Source organism: Ammodytes marinus (assembly GCF_949987685.1).
Source record: "Ammodytes marinus genome assembly, chromosome: 16".
In the NCBI taxonomy this organism is placed as follows: domain Eukaryota; kingdom Metazoa; phylum Chordata; class Actinopteri; order Uranoscopiformes; family Ammodytidae; genus Ammodytes; species Ammodytes marinus.
This window is the reverse complement of record NC_137220.1, coordinates 18,567,712-18,585,368: the sequence shown is the minus strand read 5'-3', so window position 1 is coordinate 18,585,368 and position 17,657 is coordinate 18,567,712. Positions and strand designations below refer to the sequence as shown.

General features: G+C 41.5%; 2 protein-coding genes across 3 annotated transcripts; one reads left to right on the top strand and one right to left on the bottom strand.

Annotated features, from left to right (window-relative positions):
• Positions 1-59: 59 nt before the first annotated feature.
• On the top strand, positions 60-8,641 carry LOC307262526 (ADP-ribosylation factor-binding protein GGA1-like). Its single transcript, XM_080043431.1, has 17 exons — positions 60-131; positions 1,259-1,343; positions 1,755-1,830; positions 2,049-2,147; positions 2,233-2,356; positions 2,501-2,601; positions 2,760-2,840; positions 3,302-3,439; positions 3,560-3,641; positions 4,616-4,729; positions 4,875-5,024; positions 5,194-5,267; positions 5,366-5,553; positions 5,804-6,039; positions 6,137-6,306; positions 6,795-6,905; positions 7,424-8,641. The coding sequence occupies exons 1-17, from the start codon at positions 89-91 to the stop codon at positions 7,532-7,534; spliced, it is 1,983 nt and encodes a 660-aa protein (XP_079899557.1). The 5' UTR covers positions 60-88; the 3' UTR covers positions 7,535-8,641.
• Positions 8,642-8,814: 173 nt separating this feature from the next.
• On the bottom strand, positions 8,815-16,705 carry LOC307262527 (putative ATP-dependent RNA helicase DDX17). Of its 2 annotated transcripts, XM_080043432.1 has the most exons (14): positions 16,567-16,705; positions 16,397-16,465; positions 16,046-16,205; positions 15,794-15,893; positions 15,540-15,673; positions 15,386-15,451; positions 15,138-15,279; positions 14,830-14,990; positions 14,480-14,652; positions 13,808-13,918; positions 13,475-13,536; positions 13,292-13,351; positions 10,388-10,624; positions 8,815-10,061 (listed from the first exon to the last, which is right to left on the bottom strand). In XM_080043432.1, the coding sequence occupies exons 2-14, from the start codon at positions 16,444-16,446 to the stop codon at positions 9,571-9,573; spliced, it is 1,947 nt and encodes a 648-aa protein (XP_079899558.1). In that variant the 5' UTR covers positions 16,447-16,465; positions 16,567-16,705; the 3' UTR covers positions 8,815-9,570. The 2 variants fall into 2 exon arrangements, with proteins under 2 accessions (XP_079899558.1, XP_079899559.1); XM_080043433.1 differs by lacking the exon at positions 16,567-16,705 and having other exon boundaries at positions 16,397-16,527.
• Between the last annotated feature and the right edge of the window lie 952 nt (positions 16,706-17,657).

The window sequence follows — 17,657 nt, the reverse complement described above, 5'->3', positions numbered from 1 at the left end:
ATCGCGGTCTTCGTGACGTTGCTTCTACATGCCCGTGTGCGATCCCTTCCTCGCGAGACTGACGCGCCACCACATAAATCTCGCAGTGATGGCTGCACCGCCTGATGCGGAGAGTTTGGAGTCTCGTATCAGTGAGTATTTTAAACTTATTTTCCCGAGCCAGCGTTGCCCGGAGACTCGGACACGGACACATTATTATCCGTGAGTTGTTGTGGATGAGATGACAGTTCACCACAGCAGTGCCTGTCCAAGCAGTAGCGACTGAAAAACCCCACGTCCAAGATGCTAACCTAGCTCCGGAGCTGCTGTGCTGTGCCTGCCAGCTGTCAACACACAACACAGCCACAGCATAGCTTTAGCTTTTCGCCACGATAGCTCAAATAGGAAGTTGGTGACAATATCATTAGTGCCGCATATTTTAGTCCAAGAGTTTATATTGTGTTTCTGGCAGAGCTAGTGGCTGGAAAAGAAAGTTCTAGACGAGACTGTGATACAGTGCGAGTACCGACAGCAAGCTAGCTAGTGTTTCACTCGGTTAGCAACTACTGTATGTTTCTCTGTACGGGTGGCATCATGCTGGGGCTATGTGGCAGATACTTAATGAATTCTAATCATGAAGTCACTCTGGATGCCTGCAAGTTTTCAGGGGGGCTTAGTTGACGTTTTAAAAGTGAATAACGGACACAGAGCATCTCTCTAATATTAATATGTTTTTTCAAGAATGTTTTAATACAATTGAGAACATTAACAATATTACTAACACAAATTGTCCATTACGGTTATAATGTTTGTGTTAATACATCTCGATGCTTTGGCAATTTTTGAAGCTGTAGTTGTTGTGGTTTCGTGTATTGCATTGCATTGCACTGATATACTAGTGTGATATTTTACTATATAGATACAACACATTTGATATGATCTCAAGGGTTTTAAAATCGTGTTACCCTCTGTGATGCATAAAGGCTGCACTAGTTTTAGATAGGTAACAACTGTAAAAAGTGGCAGCTGATTGTACAAACAATGAAAGAAACAGTTTCAGATTCTCATTGTTAATTCACAGAAGAAAAAGGTTAAAGCAATTCAGAAAGATTAATTATTTTTAATAGTAATAAAGCAACCCTTAACAATAGGAATAGTTGTTATTTGATATCACAAGATTACTGTTACAAAAATCAACATGAACATAACAATATTGCAGTAAAGATAATGTAACATCTGTCACTTGCGTTGTCTGACATTTCATTTGCTGGCATTGCAGACAGAGCCACAAACCCACTTAACAGAGACACAGACTGGAGCAGCATCAATGCCTTTTGTGACCAGCTCAACAATGATTTGGAGGGGTAAGAGGATGCAGTTTGTGCTACATACAAAACGTAAATCCTCTGTCTGTTTGATGGTAATTTAAATTTATGAATCAATGCTGTCGTAGGGTAGGAGTGGTAATCTTACCCTTTTCCTTATTTTTCTGTATATTCCCTGTTGAATTTAAAATGATGAAATCCCCATGTGTTAACTAAACGGAACTACGAATGCAAATGAACACAATGATTTCATTAACTTTTTTACAACCGAAGACGTCTAATGTTAATTACATTTCATGCTTATATAATATTTTAAGACTAGTCCTGTAAAGATACTTATTTTTACAACAACACAAATTCTACAATTTCTGATAAGAAAACTATACACACTTTTACACCCTTGCATTTGCTCATTTGCACATTCAGTATGTTATGTGACTTGTGTTCCAGGCCTCAGCTGGCCACCAGGCTCCTGGCCCACAAGATCCAGTCTCCACAGGAGTGGGAGGCCATGCAGGCCCTGCTGGTGAGTTCACATCTGAACCAGGAGGTCCCAGGATACCTCAGTATTGATAACATGGTTTTCTGTGAACATTTTGTGTCTCATCATTTTTCTTCCCCAATAATTGTGTGAAACATTTACATTTTGACACGCTACTTTAAAGATATTTTTCTACTAAAAGATTAAAATGTCTTTGTTTCCAGATTATTCTTATTTTTGCCAATGTATGTTTTTTTCCCTAGGTTCTGGAAACGTGTATGAAAAGCTGCGGGAAAAGGTTTCACAGTGAAGTGGGAAAGTTCCGTTTTCTCAATGAACTCATCAAAGTTGTTTCACCAAAGGTAAGGCTTCCCGAGTGTCTCTATGTGTTTCAGACAGTTTTTGTCTTTTGTGTGACTAAATTGTTGTTCTCAATCCTCCACTCAGTACCTGGGCTCACGGTCACCAGAGCCAGTCAAGAAGAAGGTTTTGGAGTTGATCTACAGCTGGACTTTGGGGTTGCCTGATGAGGGCAAGATCTCCGATGCCTATCAGATGCTAAAAAAACAAGGTAAGAGGCTGTTTGTGTTTGGACAAATGGAAAATATAACTTCTGAACTTGTTTAGGGCTAAACAATTTATAACCGATGTGATAATTCTTGATCGGAAGCATTTAAATCCTAGTCTAGTTCATATTCTGTGTTTTGTGAATCAGGTATTATTAAACAAGACCCAGAGCTGCCACCTGACCAACTGCTGAACCTTCCTCCACCAAGGCCCAAGAATGCCATTTTTGAGGACGAGGAGAAGTCAAAAGTGAGGACTTGTCTTTTTGAAATATAGCTAATAATTACGGGTATTTGTAAAGATGCTTTCCAACATGAGAGTGAATGTGCCCTAAGCTTGTTTCTGATAGACCATCTAGCTTTACTTATTTTCCCCCATGTGAACTTTGGCTGTCTTTTTCTTTTCAGATGTTGTCACGCCTGTTGAACAGCTCGCACCCTGACGACCTAAAGGCTGCCAACAAGCTCATCAAGGAAATGGTCCAAGAGGTACATTTCCTTCTCCTTACAACTCCTTTTGAATAAATTGCACTTTTTTTGTTGTACATCAACTGCACAATCACATTGTATGGCTGTGATATATTTTTTGCAAAATGAGTAAAAAAGCAGTTTTTGACACACTCACAACAGAAACATTACCTGACTGAGGAAATGGGTTGGTTGCCTGGGGTGGTTTTGTGTGTCACTGTCGGAGTTATTCAGCAGGAATAGAGACTAAATAGGTTACTTGACACCCTGATATAAGGTGTAATAGGAGCTGCCTTTTGCTATTATCCCTATACTTTGGAATGGCATTACCTTGCTTTACTATCACATTTTTGCCTCTTACTGTGTTCTTTTTTAACATTGTGTGTTACTGCAGATTGTTCCATGTATGATCATTTAATGCATGTTTGAAGTCATGTCCGCCTATGTGTGTCGCTCATGAATGTATCTCTTGTCTGTTGTAGGATCAGAGGCGAGCAGAGAAGGTGTCAAAGCGAGTGAACGCCATTCAGGAGGTGAACGAGAGCGTCAGTCTGCTGACTCAGCTTCTGCAGGACTACGACGCCACAGCCACCAACCAGAGCAACGGCGAACTCGTACAGGTGAGTTGAAAGACATATGCTTTTTTAATCAGAGGGGAGATTCAAAGTGTCACACACATCTATAACATGGCGATAAGCTTGATTTCAAGTATTTAATGCAGTGTGTTTTGTTGGGGACAGGACCTTTACCAGCGCTGTGAGAAAATGAGACCCACATTGTTCAGACTGGCAAGTGACACAGAGGACAACGACGAGGCTCTGGGTAAGGCATTTTTTAATCATCTGCCATTAAAACTTCTTTAATTTTAGAAATAAAGAAATTAGCTACCATCATTATCCTCGGAAGGGATTTAGCTCATCTGTAAGAAACCAAAGACAATCCAACAATGTTAATTAATTGCACCATTCAACTGTCCAGGTGCTCTGTCTTCTCTTCCTAAGAGGCCTCGAACTGAACACTGAACTCAGGTTTCCTTATTCTTCAAAGCTGTGCCTATTAAGAGCATCAGAGACATGTCCAAAATGTAAACATAGAAAACATAGGAGCTAGTAATAACTGAAGCTGAAAACAAGTGTTAAATCCTTTTGACCAATCTTCAGATAAAAGTGAAATGCTTTAATGTCCTCCTTGTCCTTCAGAACTCCTTGATATCCAGCACTGCCATGTTCTACTTTAATTCTCAGTGCTATGTCATCGGTGTTAGGAAATAGTTTCTGGAGCCACTGAGATTATTCTCTTCCTCAATGTCTTTTTATCCTAGCACCTATTAATCTTGTTTGGTTTGTTGTGTTGTGTGTGTATATATGAGTATGTGTATTTATCTTTTTGTATGTGTGTTTTTTGATTAATATGTATTCATTTGATTGTACTTGCTCGTATGTATTTTGTTAAAGCACTTTGTAAACCAATGTTTTTAAAGGTGCTATATAAATAAAGAAAGAAAGATTACAGTTGGTTTAGTGGAGATAGAAAGTCAAGAAAGTTTTCTTTCTCCCTTAAAGTGGACAGAGCTACCATTCTAACTAAATATAGTCTCAAATAAATGTCAGCATTGTCCCTTCACTTCAGCTGGAAAGACTGGCATTTATTTCTCTCACTCTGATCCACCCATTTATAAACCAGTCTTTCTGACCTCTAGTTCACTCTACTGCCCAGCAAGGTGGGGACATCAGTTCAGACCGATATCAACAGTGGTGAAAACAATAAGGACAATTTTCTCTTGTGTCTTTCTGCAGCGGAGATCCTGCAGGCCAACGACAGCCTGACTCATGTCATCAACCTGTACAAACAGCAGGTGAAGGGAGAGATAGTAAACGGAAACAACACATTAAACGCACAGAGACCAACAGGTAGGTGAGACGTTCAGCATAGAAATATGAGGAGTGTTTAATGAATTGATTTTATAATGGGCAGTCCACGAAAATGTAAATAGTTTGAGACGTTGCTCATTTAAAAAAAAATACTCAGTTTAAAATGATCTGGCGTCTCTCACAGGAGGGACAGCGCTGCTAGACCTGTCGGGATTGGATACGTCACCACAGTCGCCTCCATCCTTCCCAGAGTTCCCCACTCCGACAGACAGCCTCAACGCCCCCTCGCAAGAGATGGGGATCAGTCTCCTTGACGACGAGCTCATGTCACTCGGTAACCGGGCGTCAGACAACACACATGTTTCATGCAGGATATTGATTGTGATCATCTAGGAGTTGAACCACGGTTTAGGTTTACATGGAGCGAAAGAGAATATGTGAAAGTGTGTTATTTCATTTATTAATAATACCTTTTATAAATATTAAAAATAATTATCCCACAGGCTTAAGTGAAGGAACACACACCTCCAACCCTCCCTCACAGCCCGAGGACTCCACAGCCTGGGACTCCTTCCAGGTGAGTGGAGGGAGGATTAATCTATTATACCTGTTCAAGTCCAGGCGCATTTATTGGTCAAATGCACACAACACACTCAACACACTTTCTACTTGCAGTCCTCTGACAGCATAGACGCAGACATCCCAGCAGCACCCAGTCTGCTCCTGAGCCCAGACGTCCCCTGCCTCTCTCAGCCTCTGTCGTCAGGCTCCACCCCTGGGAATTCGGCCCTGGACGAGCTGGACCTGCTGGGGAAGACGCTAATGCAGCAGTCCCTGCCTCCAGAGGGCCTCCAGGTCAAATGGTATTTAAAGAACACCACTTGATCACTGTCTCATTACTGCTACTGTGGGGAAAGTAGACTGTAGTTGACTAAAAGGGTTTTAGTTTGATATGCTTGTCTGCTTGGTGTACTATGGTATACATGTGTAGATAATGTAGATTAGTCAGTGATCGGTGCAATTTTCCAATCATCAAAGTGTAGAGTTAGGCCTAGTTAAAAGGGGACTTTGTTGACAGATTTCTTCTGTCGTTGTTAATCGTTCTGCCTTCAGGGACAAACAGCAGTCCAAACCAACTCTGAGAGATCTCCAGAGCAAGTCTGGGTCCAACGTTAGCGCACACCCCATCCCAGCCTTCGCTGCTGAACCTCCTGCACCGTCCCTCTTTGACTCTCAGCCCGGCCTCGGAGCGACATCGTTGCTCGATATGTCCCCGACTCACACAGAGACTCCTTCAGCAGAAGTTACCTTGACGGATGTTTTTGTACCGCTAGAATCCATTAAGCCCAGTAGGTGAACATGATGGATTTATGACTTTTTTCTGCCCACCCTGAAGCCTAGCTTTGTAATGCACTCCCCTCTTCTTTGTGTCCTTTGCCTCTCCAGGTGGTCTGTTACCTGTGACTGTGTTTGACGGACACAGTCTGCGGGTTCTCTTTCACTTTGCATGTGACTCTCCTCCGTCTCGTGCCGATGTGCTGGTGGTGATCATCTCCATGCTGTCATCTGCTCCTGTCCCCGTAACCAACATAAACTTCCAGACCCCGGCTCCAAAGGTCAGCAGTAAAAAAAGTTTAAGGCCTTCAACTCCTAGTACAGGTGCCTCTAAAAATTAGAATGTCAATGAAAAAAATCTGTTATTTAATCAAGAAAGTGAAACTTTAATATATTCTAGATTCATTACACATGAAGTGAGATGAATCTAGAATAAACATACTTTTTCAGAAGGTTGACATTTTTGTATAAATTCTTTCTAATGTGATTCTAATATTTTGAGATACTGGATCTTTTATTCCATGATCTGTAAGCTGTAATCATCAAAATATAAACAAGAGAAAGGCCTGACATGTTTCACTTTGTGTAATGAATGTAGATATATCAAAGTTTTACTTTGTGAATGGACTTTTCAATGATTTTCTGATGTTTTGAGATGCACCTGACCTGTAGATGCAGTCAAGCTAAATATTGTAAGAAAATTTGTTATTAACCACTGGAGCTGACTTACTCCTTCAGAAATAAAAGTGTTTGTATTTATCAACTGTAGTCTATGGCAGTGAAGCTGCAGCCCCCATCAGGAACAGAACTCCCAGCTTTCAACCCCATCCTTCCTCCTGCTGCCGTCACACAGATCCTGTTGCTGGCAAACCCAAACAAGGTAAGCCAATATTTTTGATTTATCTATAGACATTATACATCGCTGTTCATATGATTATGATCATCATCCTCCACATGACCTAAATCGCTCGAGCAGGACATTCCATAACAGTAACCACAGTCCTAATATAGCAGTGCCTTATTGCATGACACTCAGCTGACACCCACAGCAAGAAATGGAAGGTATTTGAAAGGAAATAATCCCTTGAAAAATGTACTACGGTACAAACTTTGTCACTTTGTCTTCATTCAATGCTGTTACATTTCAAGCTAGTTAGATTTGACACTGAGGTGCATTTAATAGAAGACAAAACTAAAAAGACAATACAACTTGACAAGTAAAGACTGCCACTGGTCAAGTGAACTGTAAGTAATGTTGACTGTAATGGATGTGATCAGTGTTTAGTACTAGTTCTTCTGACTTGTGACAATGACATTAGTATCGAGGCTGTTCAAAGCTTTCTAAACTTTAACTTTATATCAAATCCCCCTCTACCATCTGTTTTTTTTTCCCACCAGGAAAAAGTTCAGCTGCAGTACAGATTAACCTTCACCATGGGGGAACAGGAGCACAGTGAGAGCGGCAGTATAGAGCAGTTTCCTCCTCCAGAGACGTGGGGGAACCTATAGCATTCAAACACAACCACAACCTGACAGACTCTCTGCTTTCAGACTCTGCTTCCTTCCTAAACCAACTCAACTCTCTGCATAAGCCCGTTTTCCTTTGTAATCACACTGTACTTTCTTTGATCGGTATTGATTGTTTGTTTGATTACGCTCATTTTCAGTCCATGTAATGTGTGTTTGCTTTGCTTTAAATGAATCGTGTGTTTTGGTCTAGTCTGCTGTATGTGGCTGCTGCTCTACAGTTGCTGCAGTCTTCTCATCTTGTTTTTAAAGGACAGTGCTAGGAAGGAAGAACACTACACCTAACGTGCATATTTTTTGTGTGCTGTCCAAAGTCAGTAATTTTAACTCCAATATCAGTCGCGTCACTTTCACCTTAGCATGCCCTGCAAACATGGGACACAAGGCTTGGAAAATGAAGCATGCCCACACAAAAAGGACTTCAGCATTAGACTCAGCTCATTGGTTTGCAATACAAAGCTATACTCAATCAACTCTCTGGTGTCTATTTTGTAATGAGTGAATATCAAGTTAATTTATTTTGCATTGAGTCCACTTTGATTTGCACAGAGAATGATTCTTTTGATAGAACAGTTTTCCCGTCTTATGTAAAGAACAACATTTACTTTAACAAAGTTGTGTATTTTCTGCCATATGTGCCTATTTTGCAGTTCTAACATTTACATTTTAGTGCGTTTGGATTTATTTTTCTCATCTGTTACATGTCAATAGGTTAGCAGTTTGCTGAGATATCGATCAGCACAGGTTTAAATTAAATTGTCATATCTTTATTGCAGCTTGCGATTTAAGTTAATTTCTCAGCATTTATTGGAGAAAACTGAATAACAAACTTGAGCACATGCAAACTGAGCTGCACCAAGGTGCTCTGAGTACAGTGTCTGTCTTAAACATGGTCAACTTGTTTCTACAGTCTGCAATGCATGTCAGCCATGCTGAACACTTCCTCCACCCCTCCAGTCACATTCCACTGCACCAATCTCCAATATGACTGCTCTGTAAATACCAATGATGGCAGTTCTGTTATGTACATTTGACTTGTGCAAGAGCATTACACTGGCAAAATCTACAGAATTGGTAATAAAGTGTTCTTGGTGACCTGAATGCACATTTCATTTGTTTTATAAAACAATTTCTTATCCCACCCCATGAGAATACAATACCCACCGCCATGATTTAGTGAAAATGATAACGAGTACACAGAGATACATTGAAGAGCTTTATTAAACAAGCTGTAGAAAGGGAATAACTATTTGCTAGGACAATCTCATCTCAATATTGCAAAGACTTGAGTACACGGCTAAATAACTGAATATGAAAATCTAGAGCCGGTCTCATTTGTGAGCATTTTTTTTTACATGCCTCTGACACTAACTACAGCCATGGATACACATATAGCCCCTACATACTTGCTTCTCAAAGGCCTGAAGGAACAGCTACAGTAAATTGATAGATATTTTAATAACATAAATCCCTCAATTGGAAAAAAAATTATTATAATAATTTTGCTCAAAATACACCAATGCCACTTTTTTAATTAAATCTGATCTTGTTGCTAACAGTTTTAAACACAAAAATAAAGATATTGAACCTCAAACAGAAACAATCTAATATAACACTGTTAATTTCCACCTACCTTTGACAAACCTAAAGGGAAAAGCAGACACTGCTTACATAGAGGATCACAATACAAAAACAGCATTTTTGTACAAAAGATTTAAGATAATCATGAAAATTGTAAACACAAGACAGACACGCTCCTGTCAAACTAAAGATCTAATGCTGTCTTGTCTTGAGAAAAAGTCCAAATCAAAATAGGGTTGCACACAAAATAAAGAAGTGCAAATGCACTTATTTGCAACCCAATCAAGCCTACAATTAGCATGTTTATGTTATAGTGATTAACTACAGGGTTATAGGACTAACCCTGGCAAAAACATTTTTTATTCTTACGGATTTTATCCGACTTATTCGTGTCACTGGGAAAAGTGTGTTTTGTGCGGTGTGTGACTGACATGACATTACTTTCTGCCTGGTGGAGGAGGTGGGGGTGGAGGAGTGAACTGGAATGGCGCGTGCCCCATCAGACCCATCACGGGCTGGGGAGGGTTGAACTGCTTGGCCATAAGAGGCTGGGGGCCAGATGAAGGAGCTGAGGCCAGGGCCACAGCACCTCCCCCCGACCCAGAGCTGACCCTGGAGCTGCTGTACTGACTGCTACTGCTGTTGTTGTTGTTGTTCTGGCACTGGTCGTATGAGTTGGAGCCATAGCTGCGTCCTCCCTCCCTGCTACTGCGATCTCTGTAAGAAGAGGAAGATGAGGAAGAGCGTTCCCCTTCGCGGCTGCTGCCTCCACGGCTGTCGCTCCCATAGCTGCTGCTGCTGCTGCTGCTGTGACTGTCCTTGGTGCTGCTGCCCGCGCTCGCGGAACGCATTCGCCTGTCACACTGGTCCTGGTACATCATGTTGGGATTGTTAGAATCGGAGCCGCCACGGAAACGGGAGCGACCACCTGTAAAAACAGGATAAAGGAGGAGACAGGGAGGACACTCAGAAATGGAGGGCAAATTTAGCTAATAAAATACTCTTTTGGACATTCAAACTATTTTTTATGGCCTATACTAACCCCTCTCAAACAAAGTTATGTGTATTTTACATTAGTTTAATCTTTTTTTCTCCAGACATTAAGTCAGCAGACATTAAGTCAGACAAATACCAGAATTTCCCAAAAAATAATTCTCTCATTAGCAAGTAAAAACTGATTACTGATTACTCTCTGCCGAGACCTCACCACCTCAAATGTATAGTGTTTTAAAGACAGCAGGAAGCTTCCCTCACCTCCTCCGACCCCTCCACGTCCATTAGCAAGCAGCTGCAGTAGTTTGGGATTGATGGCCTGTCGGGCCTCCTCCAGCACCCGGATCAGTTCCCGGGCCTGACGGAGGTTCCCCGGAGTGAAGAAGGTGTACGCTGTGCCTTTGTTGTTGCTCCGGGCCGTACGGCCGATGCGATGGATGTAATCCTCCGATGAGTTGGGATAGTCATAATTGATGACAAACTTGACATCCTCAACATCTGGTTGAGAAGGGGTGGTGTGTCATGGATTACATGGATGGAAAAGACAAAAACGTAAGTCAGAAAAAAACCAACACTGGTTAAGATATGAATCAATCTACTCCATTCCTGATTATTATTTTTTAGACGTGATTTTAAATTGTTCTTTTGGAACTGGGAACATTCAGATGGGCAATACCTGCAAGCCACCACATCATTTGTCTGAAGGATCACTTACCTGGCTGTTAAATGATCAACTATTTGTACAATACACAATTGGAGAATGAACTTACCAGGCGATTTAGAAAACAAGTGTCAATATTCTAGTATTGTAATATAGCACTTGCACATCTTCAATTAAGTTATGTGCAGCCAGTGATATATACATTGAATTAAGTGATGAAAAAAGGAGCGCAAAATGATTTGAATATGAAACAAATTTGTTTTGTAATAAGGAAAAACTTGTTGCAATCTGAGTGACGCTGAAATTAGGTGAAACTTGTATAATAGACGGATTCAGCCATCTTAATGTATTGCTGATCAAAAGTTTAAGTATAAGAATCAAATGAGTAGGTACATTTCTTTTGAGAAATAATCTGTGTTTAAAAACAAATAAAAGGTCTGTTTCTCATTACAGTTGACAAAGGGCTCAGAAAACACTGCTGATTAGAGGAAAGACAAGTTTCGTTTTCGAAGCAAAATGAAGTCTGGTGAATGAGAAAATGGGAAAGGGGGATTGAGGTACATTACTTACCCTGTATCAGAGATTTAGTGATGGTTTACAAAGTTACACCTCTGTCCCCCTACCCATTACCAGTCTGCAGAGGTAGGAGGCAAGCGAACAGGACAATACAAGTCCTATCTCCCACCTCGCCACTCCTCCACAACACTCCTAAAGTTGGACTATTCTGTGCCTTTCTCACATTTTTTTATTTTTTTTACATGGAGACGTAACAGCCGGGTTAACTGTTTCTGACAAAAGTTGATGGGTGGAGAGGCCTTTAAGTAAACTATAAAGATCTTAATCTGCCTTTTCTTACACTTGTGGGTGGCAGTGACAAGTAACTCTTATAGTGATGTAGAGCGTAGGAAGTGGTTTTCTTAAGAGCTTTGACGGCCTTTGATTGGTGTGGCTTGTTGTAAATGTCTCCCAGGTCACTTCCAATGGCAGTGACATCAACGAGCCCTGCTTTGCAAGTGCGGTAACAAGAAACAGACACTAAAAATTTTTTCTGTAAGAGGGGTCTGTAAGTGGGCTATGCCGGGGAAATATCAGTTTGTGCTAGTCCTCATGGGAGAGATTTAGCAAGACATCAAGAGCTGGATATTTACAGACTGTAATGGTGGTCAGGTTTGATGTATACAAAGGAAAAACGGTTGAGTTAAAAACAAAAAGGGGTTTAAAGCAGGACACAGTAGATTTGGAGATAAGAGGCAAATGGACAAAAAAATGACAGGAAGTCAGAAGTGGAAAGGAGGTTGAGAGGGTTAGATGGTGGAAAGAGGTAGAGGAAGTAGACATATTAGAGAAGGGAGTAAGAAAAGAAAGACGACAAGTGAGAGGCAGAGAGTGAAAGGGGTAGGAATCGATCAGAGGTGGCTCCTCCAGGCCAGGACTCCTGCCAGCCAGGACCAGACATGACGTCCGCAGAGGGAGAGGCCGGCCGGCACAGCCAGTGGTGGGGGGGTGTCAGGGGCTGGCATCAGGGGGCGGTTCAGAGGGGCTTGGCTTTGGCTTCTTTTCACCCTCACCTTTCCTGGTAGTTGTCTCTTCCTTCTTGTGACACACCACTGTATCTCAGCTTCGCAAAGTTTGTATATCAACTATCAAAAGGGTAATATCTGCAGGGCCAATTTAGGCAAAATCTTTGCTTTCCTATGTTTGTTATTGGGAATGGAAATCTATCTCCTCAGGGACTGTGCTGTTAAGTTTTCTTAAACGTTCTTCAAAAGTCTCGAAGTCTGAGTTTCTGTTTTTAACTTAATCAGCAGGTTGTGGTGCGTCACTGTGATGATGGCATGGCCGAGGGGAGCCCCCCCTCCTCCATACCCCCCTCTTCGCCCTCTCTCCTGACAGCCGCCCCGACCATAGGATCAAATTTGGGAGCCCAGCGTCACCCCGCGCCTCCCCCCCCCCTCTCGCCCAGGCAGCCAGTGTCCTGGAAGAGGGGAGAGAGTTTAGTTTGTGGGCTCTGTTCTAGGTTTTCAGCGGAGATGGCTGTATCTGGGACTGATTAATCAGGCCGTGTCTCTCCCAGAGTCAGCTTTCGATTTGTCATGCCTAGGTCCGGCTGCAGGCTCCCGAGGGCCTGTGTGCTTCTAGTTGCCGAGGATAGACTTGGAAACAACAAACAAAAACAAAATGAAAAGAAAACAAATGAACATAGAATTAGGTTAAAGGTTGACTGCCATCTCGTAAGGGGCTGCATCACTCGGCTTCACCCCTCACACCTTCACATTTTATTCAACATCATTCCTATTTTCAGTGTTTTCAGTGTTATTTAATTGATTGATTTGATCATACATCTATTGTAGGTTTGACATGCAGTGAAGAGTTGGCTTATGTATTATTAATGACCATTGGTATAACTATCCTTAATATTAGATGGTCAAATATCTTGTAAGTGCACCATATCGGCGTGTGGTTATACTCATGATATGATTTGCCGTTGAGCACATAGGACATACCCAAACCACGTGAAGCAACGTCAGTCGCAATAAGGATCGGAGCTTTGCCACTACGGAACTCTGTGACACAGGAAAAAGAATAGAGGATTAGAAGATGAACATCATCTTCAAAAGACGAAATCCCCCCCACAAAAAAATATATTTTATGTAAAATATATAAATATGTCCATGTGTGGGATGCACCTGATAACACCCAGTCTCTCTCTGGCTGGCTCTTGTCACCATGAATACACATCGCTGGCCACCTGGAAAAGAGACAAGATACCTTTCATGTAAATTACCAAGTTCCTTCAATTAATATATTCTTAATCCCAGAAAGGAAATCAACTCAAACTTCCATATCTTCAAATTTCAGATTCAGCCACAGGATGAACATGGTCATGCATGAGGTCTTGCATCACAAAAATTGCTCAAAACCAAACTGTACAGAACCCTTTTAGATCCCTGGTTTGTTTTTTGTGTCTGCGCTTTTAAGTGTGTGCAGGAGTGTATTCCAGACCAGCCACATTCACTCACCCATCTCGTCTCATTCTGCGTGTGAGATCGTCACATCGTTTCTTTGTCTCCGCAAAGATGATGGTCTTGTTCTCTTTCTCAGCCATAATCTCCTCCATAAGCTGGATCAACCTGGAAAAGAAATTAAAATGATAAAGAGAAATAAATCATATTTACAAATGAGGTATTTACATACTGATACACTTCGATGATCACTTAAAAAATAGGTCCATTATTCTAAATTAAAGATTTAAAGGTTCGGTAAGCAAAATGGTACTTATAGCTAACTTCCTGTCAGTGACTGCAGTTAGCAGTCCCCTCCCTCGTCCCTACGTCACCACATTAATGCACTGCGGTCTTTGAGCAGTGAGTCATCTATCATCATCATCTCAGATCCATGAGTGTGATCAAACATGATAAAAACCAGCAAAACAGACATTGGGAAGGATTTTAACCTGCTCCGCCATTGTAGGCGCATAAACATTCACCCATCTGTTGCTCTGCGCGTGCACCGGCAGTGAGACGTGCCAGTGTGTAGCGTTCTCTCTTCTGATTGGATATCAGGTTGTGGGATACTCGAAAAGTTTATTTTCCGATTACATGCAGAGCGGGTGACAGAGACCTGTGTTATGAAGCGCACACACTATATAAGTGATCACTGTATGAATATTTACTGTGTGACAAGCCTCTTACTTGTTGTCCTTCTCACTCTCTATACAGACATCAACTATCTGCAGGATGTTGTGGTTGGCGCTGAGTTCTAGTGCTCCAACATTGATTTGGACGTAGTCTTTCAGAAAGTCCTCTGCCAACTGGCGAACCTCGTTAGGCCAAGTAGCGCTCCACATGAGTGTCTGTCTGTCGGGCTGGGCAAAGAGCACACCAAATAAACAAAACAAAAGTTAACGACAGATACTGACACAACAGCTTCATTGAACAAAAACATACCAAGACAAAATGCATATGCTATCAGAGCAGGAATGTCCCTGCTGGTAATAGACCAATACTAAATAATTCTACAAATACATATGTATTAGTTTTACCCTGATCTGGTCAAGAATCTTGCGAATCTGTGGTTCGAAACCCATGTCCAGCATGCGGTCAGCTTCATCCAGTACTAAGTATGTGCAGCGTCTCAGGCTGGTCTTTCCAGCCTCAAGGAAGTCAATCAGACGACCTGGAGTCGCAATGCAGATCTCCACCCCTAGGAGAGATACATGGTCTCTTATGTCATTGACAATGTTAATTACAGACTAATTCAATGTGGGCTTTAATAGGCAATTAAGAAAAAAAATGTTTTGTATTGTGACATACAACCATGTTTATCCAAACAGTAAGTACTCTTCCTCACCCCTCTCAAGGTCCCTGATTTGAGGCCCCTTGGGAGCACCCCCATACACACAAGTGCATTTGATGCGGGATGATTTTCCATAGTCGTATGCCACCTGCTGGACCTGCTGCGCTAGTTCTCTTGTGGGGGCCAGAACCAAACACTGCAGAGTACACATACGTTACCATAACATTTCATTGTTTAGTGTACTATACACATCAATATAGTTTTAAGATAGTTTTAAGATGGCTTTTAAACTATTCACATACAATGGGTCCATCTCCACGCTCCAAGTAGGGCTGGTGATTGATGTGCACAATGGCAGGCAAGAGATACTGGAAAAAGGAGGACAAGGGGAGAGGTTAGTGCTTATGGCTTATTCAACAGCAAGTTATATAAGTTGGATGAAGATACATGTCTCACCGCTAGGGTCTTCCCAGAGCCAGTCTGAGCAATGCCCACCATGTCTCTGCCACTGAGTGACAGGGGGAAACCTTGTGCCTGAATGGCTGTGGGCTCCTTGAAATTCTGCTGCATCAGTACATCAATGACATATTCTTAATGGAGAGGCAGATAAAAATACTCTGGTTATTCCTATTACAACATATTCAGTGTATTAGTTGTAGTTGCTGTGTTGTTCCGCAGCTAAGCGTATGTCAATGTATGTGTGTGCTTACGGGGAAATTGGGCCTGATGGAAGGTGATGATTGGCTTGGGGCAGCCTCCTGAACCTCGAATAGTGATTTCTTTCTTCCTGCGATACTCCTCAACATCATACTGAACACACAAGACAACAACAGAGCTGAAACCTACGCACACTAAACACCAATGCACAGCTTTTTTTTAAACCACATTGGAATCTTCTCTTAATGGCCAAAACAAAGGTTTTACATAAGGCAGAGGATAAGCCTGGGATATTAAAGGAATACCTGGCTCATTCGCTGCACTTCCGTATGTTCATTATAAAAATTCTTCTCAAACTTGGGAAGCTCATCCAAGTCCCATCTCTTCTTTCGTAGACGGTCCCCAGGGTTCCCGAACTTTCTGCCCGGTGGTGGGCCGCCTCTGCTGGACCCGAAACGAGGGCTACTGCAGCGTGACAAGACACATATTGTTTAGAGTTCTCCTACATTTCTCCAGGTTAAAATTATATTGTTTTCGCTGTTAATGGCGAATCACGCAGCAAAAGCTTAATACGATATTTTGTGCTAACATTAGCTTGAATGCATATTGACAGTGTTGACTCCAGTACTACTTAGAAAGCAAACTAGCCTACTTACCCTCTGTCACGACCACGGTCTCTATCTCTGTCTCCATAAGAACCTTTCATTTTCGGGACGCACGCTCTTCTATGAAGGTAGGAGTTGTTACAAAAAGTTAATGTTTTCCTACTTTTTTTTCTTGGCGAGGTTACCTGGCTTCGCTTACCGTTACTGTCACAGGCCCTTACCTTTAATGTCAGCAAAATACTAATGTTAGCTCAGAACTCTGACTGGACGAAGAACCTGTTGCTTTCTTAGGTCTGTTAAAAAGTCAAATATGGCACCACGTAATTTTTATTGTGTCACCAATTCAAAATTAAGTTCTACTGACACAAACACTGTACTGCTATGTTGTTGTTATCAACAAGCGCTCGGCCTCTTCTTTTAGGGCTTTAGCCTTTGCAGACGTGACGCATCAACGGCATAATGCTGCCCTCTACTGCCTGTTTCAAGATATTTTTTGTCAGCCTACAGTAAACAGGCACTCAGAATTTCATTGCACAATGCAATCATACTATATTCTTCTAGACACTTGGATTACTAAAAGTGACATTTAATATATAACAAAATGTAGTAACCTACAGTATAAAATATACCACGTATGGAAAAGAAAATATCTGCAATGTTGTTGAAGTGTTTAGGTTTTTACATTTTCTTTGTTATGTCCAATACTATATAGGCTACACATATTCCATTCATTTTGCAGTAAAAACTGTTTCTGCAGCACTGCTCCCAGGTTCCTCCTTTGTAGAAAATACTTTTTACACTGGTTAAGAATGGGCTAAATGTTTCCACCTAGAGTCTGCCCGGTGTTTCCCAGAAAGAGCTAGCACACTTCTTAGCCTATAGTGTCCAAGCCTCGGCCTGGTTAAAATAATTGGGTGGTTTTTCCTTTTTTCTTCTCTGCATTGAAAAATAAGATCTCCCTTAAAATTGTTTTTCCATGTGTTTTTCCACATTTCTTTTACTGAATTATTTATGATTTCAGTGCATTCAGACAATCCATATTGAAAGTTGATTTCTGTTATTTCTTTTAGGGATAAGTGGCTGAAAATCACATGACTTACCTGGTGTACAGATACACGTCAGCAGCATGATTTTGACCCTTGTGTAAGCTTCCTTTTATATTGAACACAGGTGGAACAGTATCTGATGGTATAATACTTACAGCTTTCAGAACAGGTTCCCACTGATGACACTTTTAGGAATAACTGGCCTAAAATGATGAAAACGTATAATTTTTGCCAGTTGTGGAGACACAAGTCTGCAGTATAAATTA

What these genes read in the sequence shown, in the direction of transcription:
- LOC307262526 (XM_080043431.1), top strand. Translation starts at nt 89, where the DNA reads ATGGCTGCACCGCCTGATGCGGAGAGTTTGGAGTCTCGTATCA. An exon ending in AGGCCATGCAGGCCCTGCTG is followed by an intron (nt 1,831 to 2,048) that starts GTGAGTTCACAT and finishes TTTTTTCCCTAG; the next exon opens with GTTCTGGAAACGTGTATGAA. An exon ending in TCAAGGAAATGGTCCAAGAG is followed by an intron (nt 2,841 to 3,301) that starts GTACATTTCCTT and finishes TGTCTGTTGTAG; the next exon opens with GATCAGAGGCGAGCAGAGAA.
- LOC307262527 (XM_080043432.1), bottom strand. Translation starts at nt 16,446, where the DNA reads ATGAAAGGTTCTTATGGAGACAGAGATAGAGACCGTGGTCGTGACAGA. An exon ending in AGCGTGGAGATGGACCCATT is followed by an intron (nt 15,280 to 15,385) that starts GTATGTGAATAG and finishes TGTACTCTGCAG; the next exon opens with TGTTTGGTTCTGGCCCCCAC. An exon ending in ACGTGGAGGGGTCGGAGGAG is followed by an intron (nt 10,062 to 10,387) that starts GTGAGGGAAGCT and finishes CTGTTTTTACAG; the next exon opens with GTGGTCGCTCCCGTTTCCGT.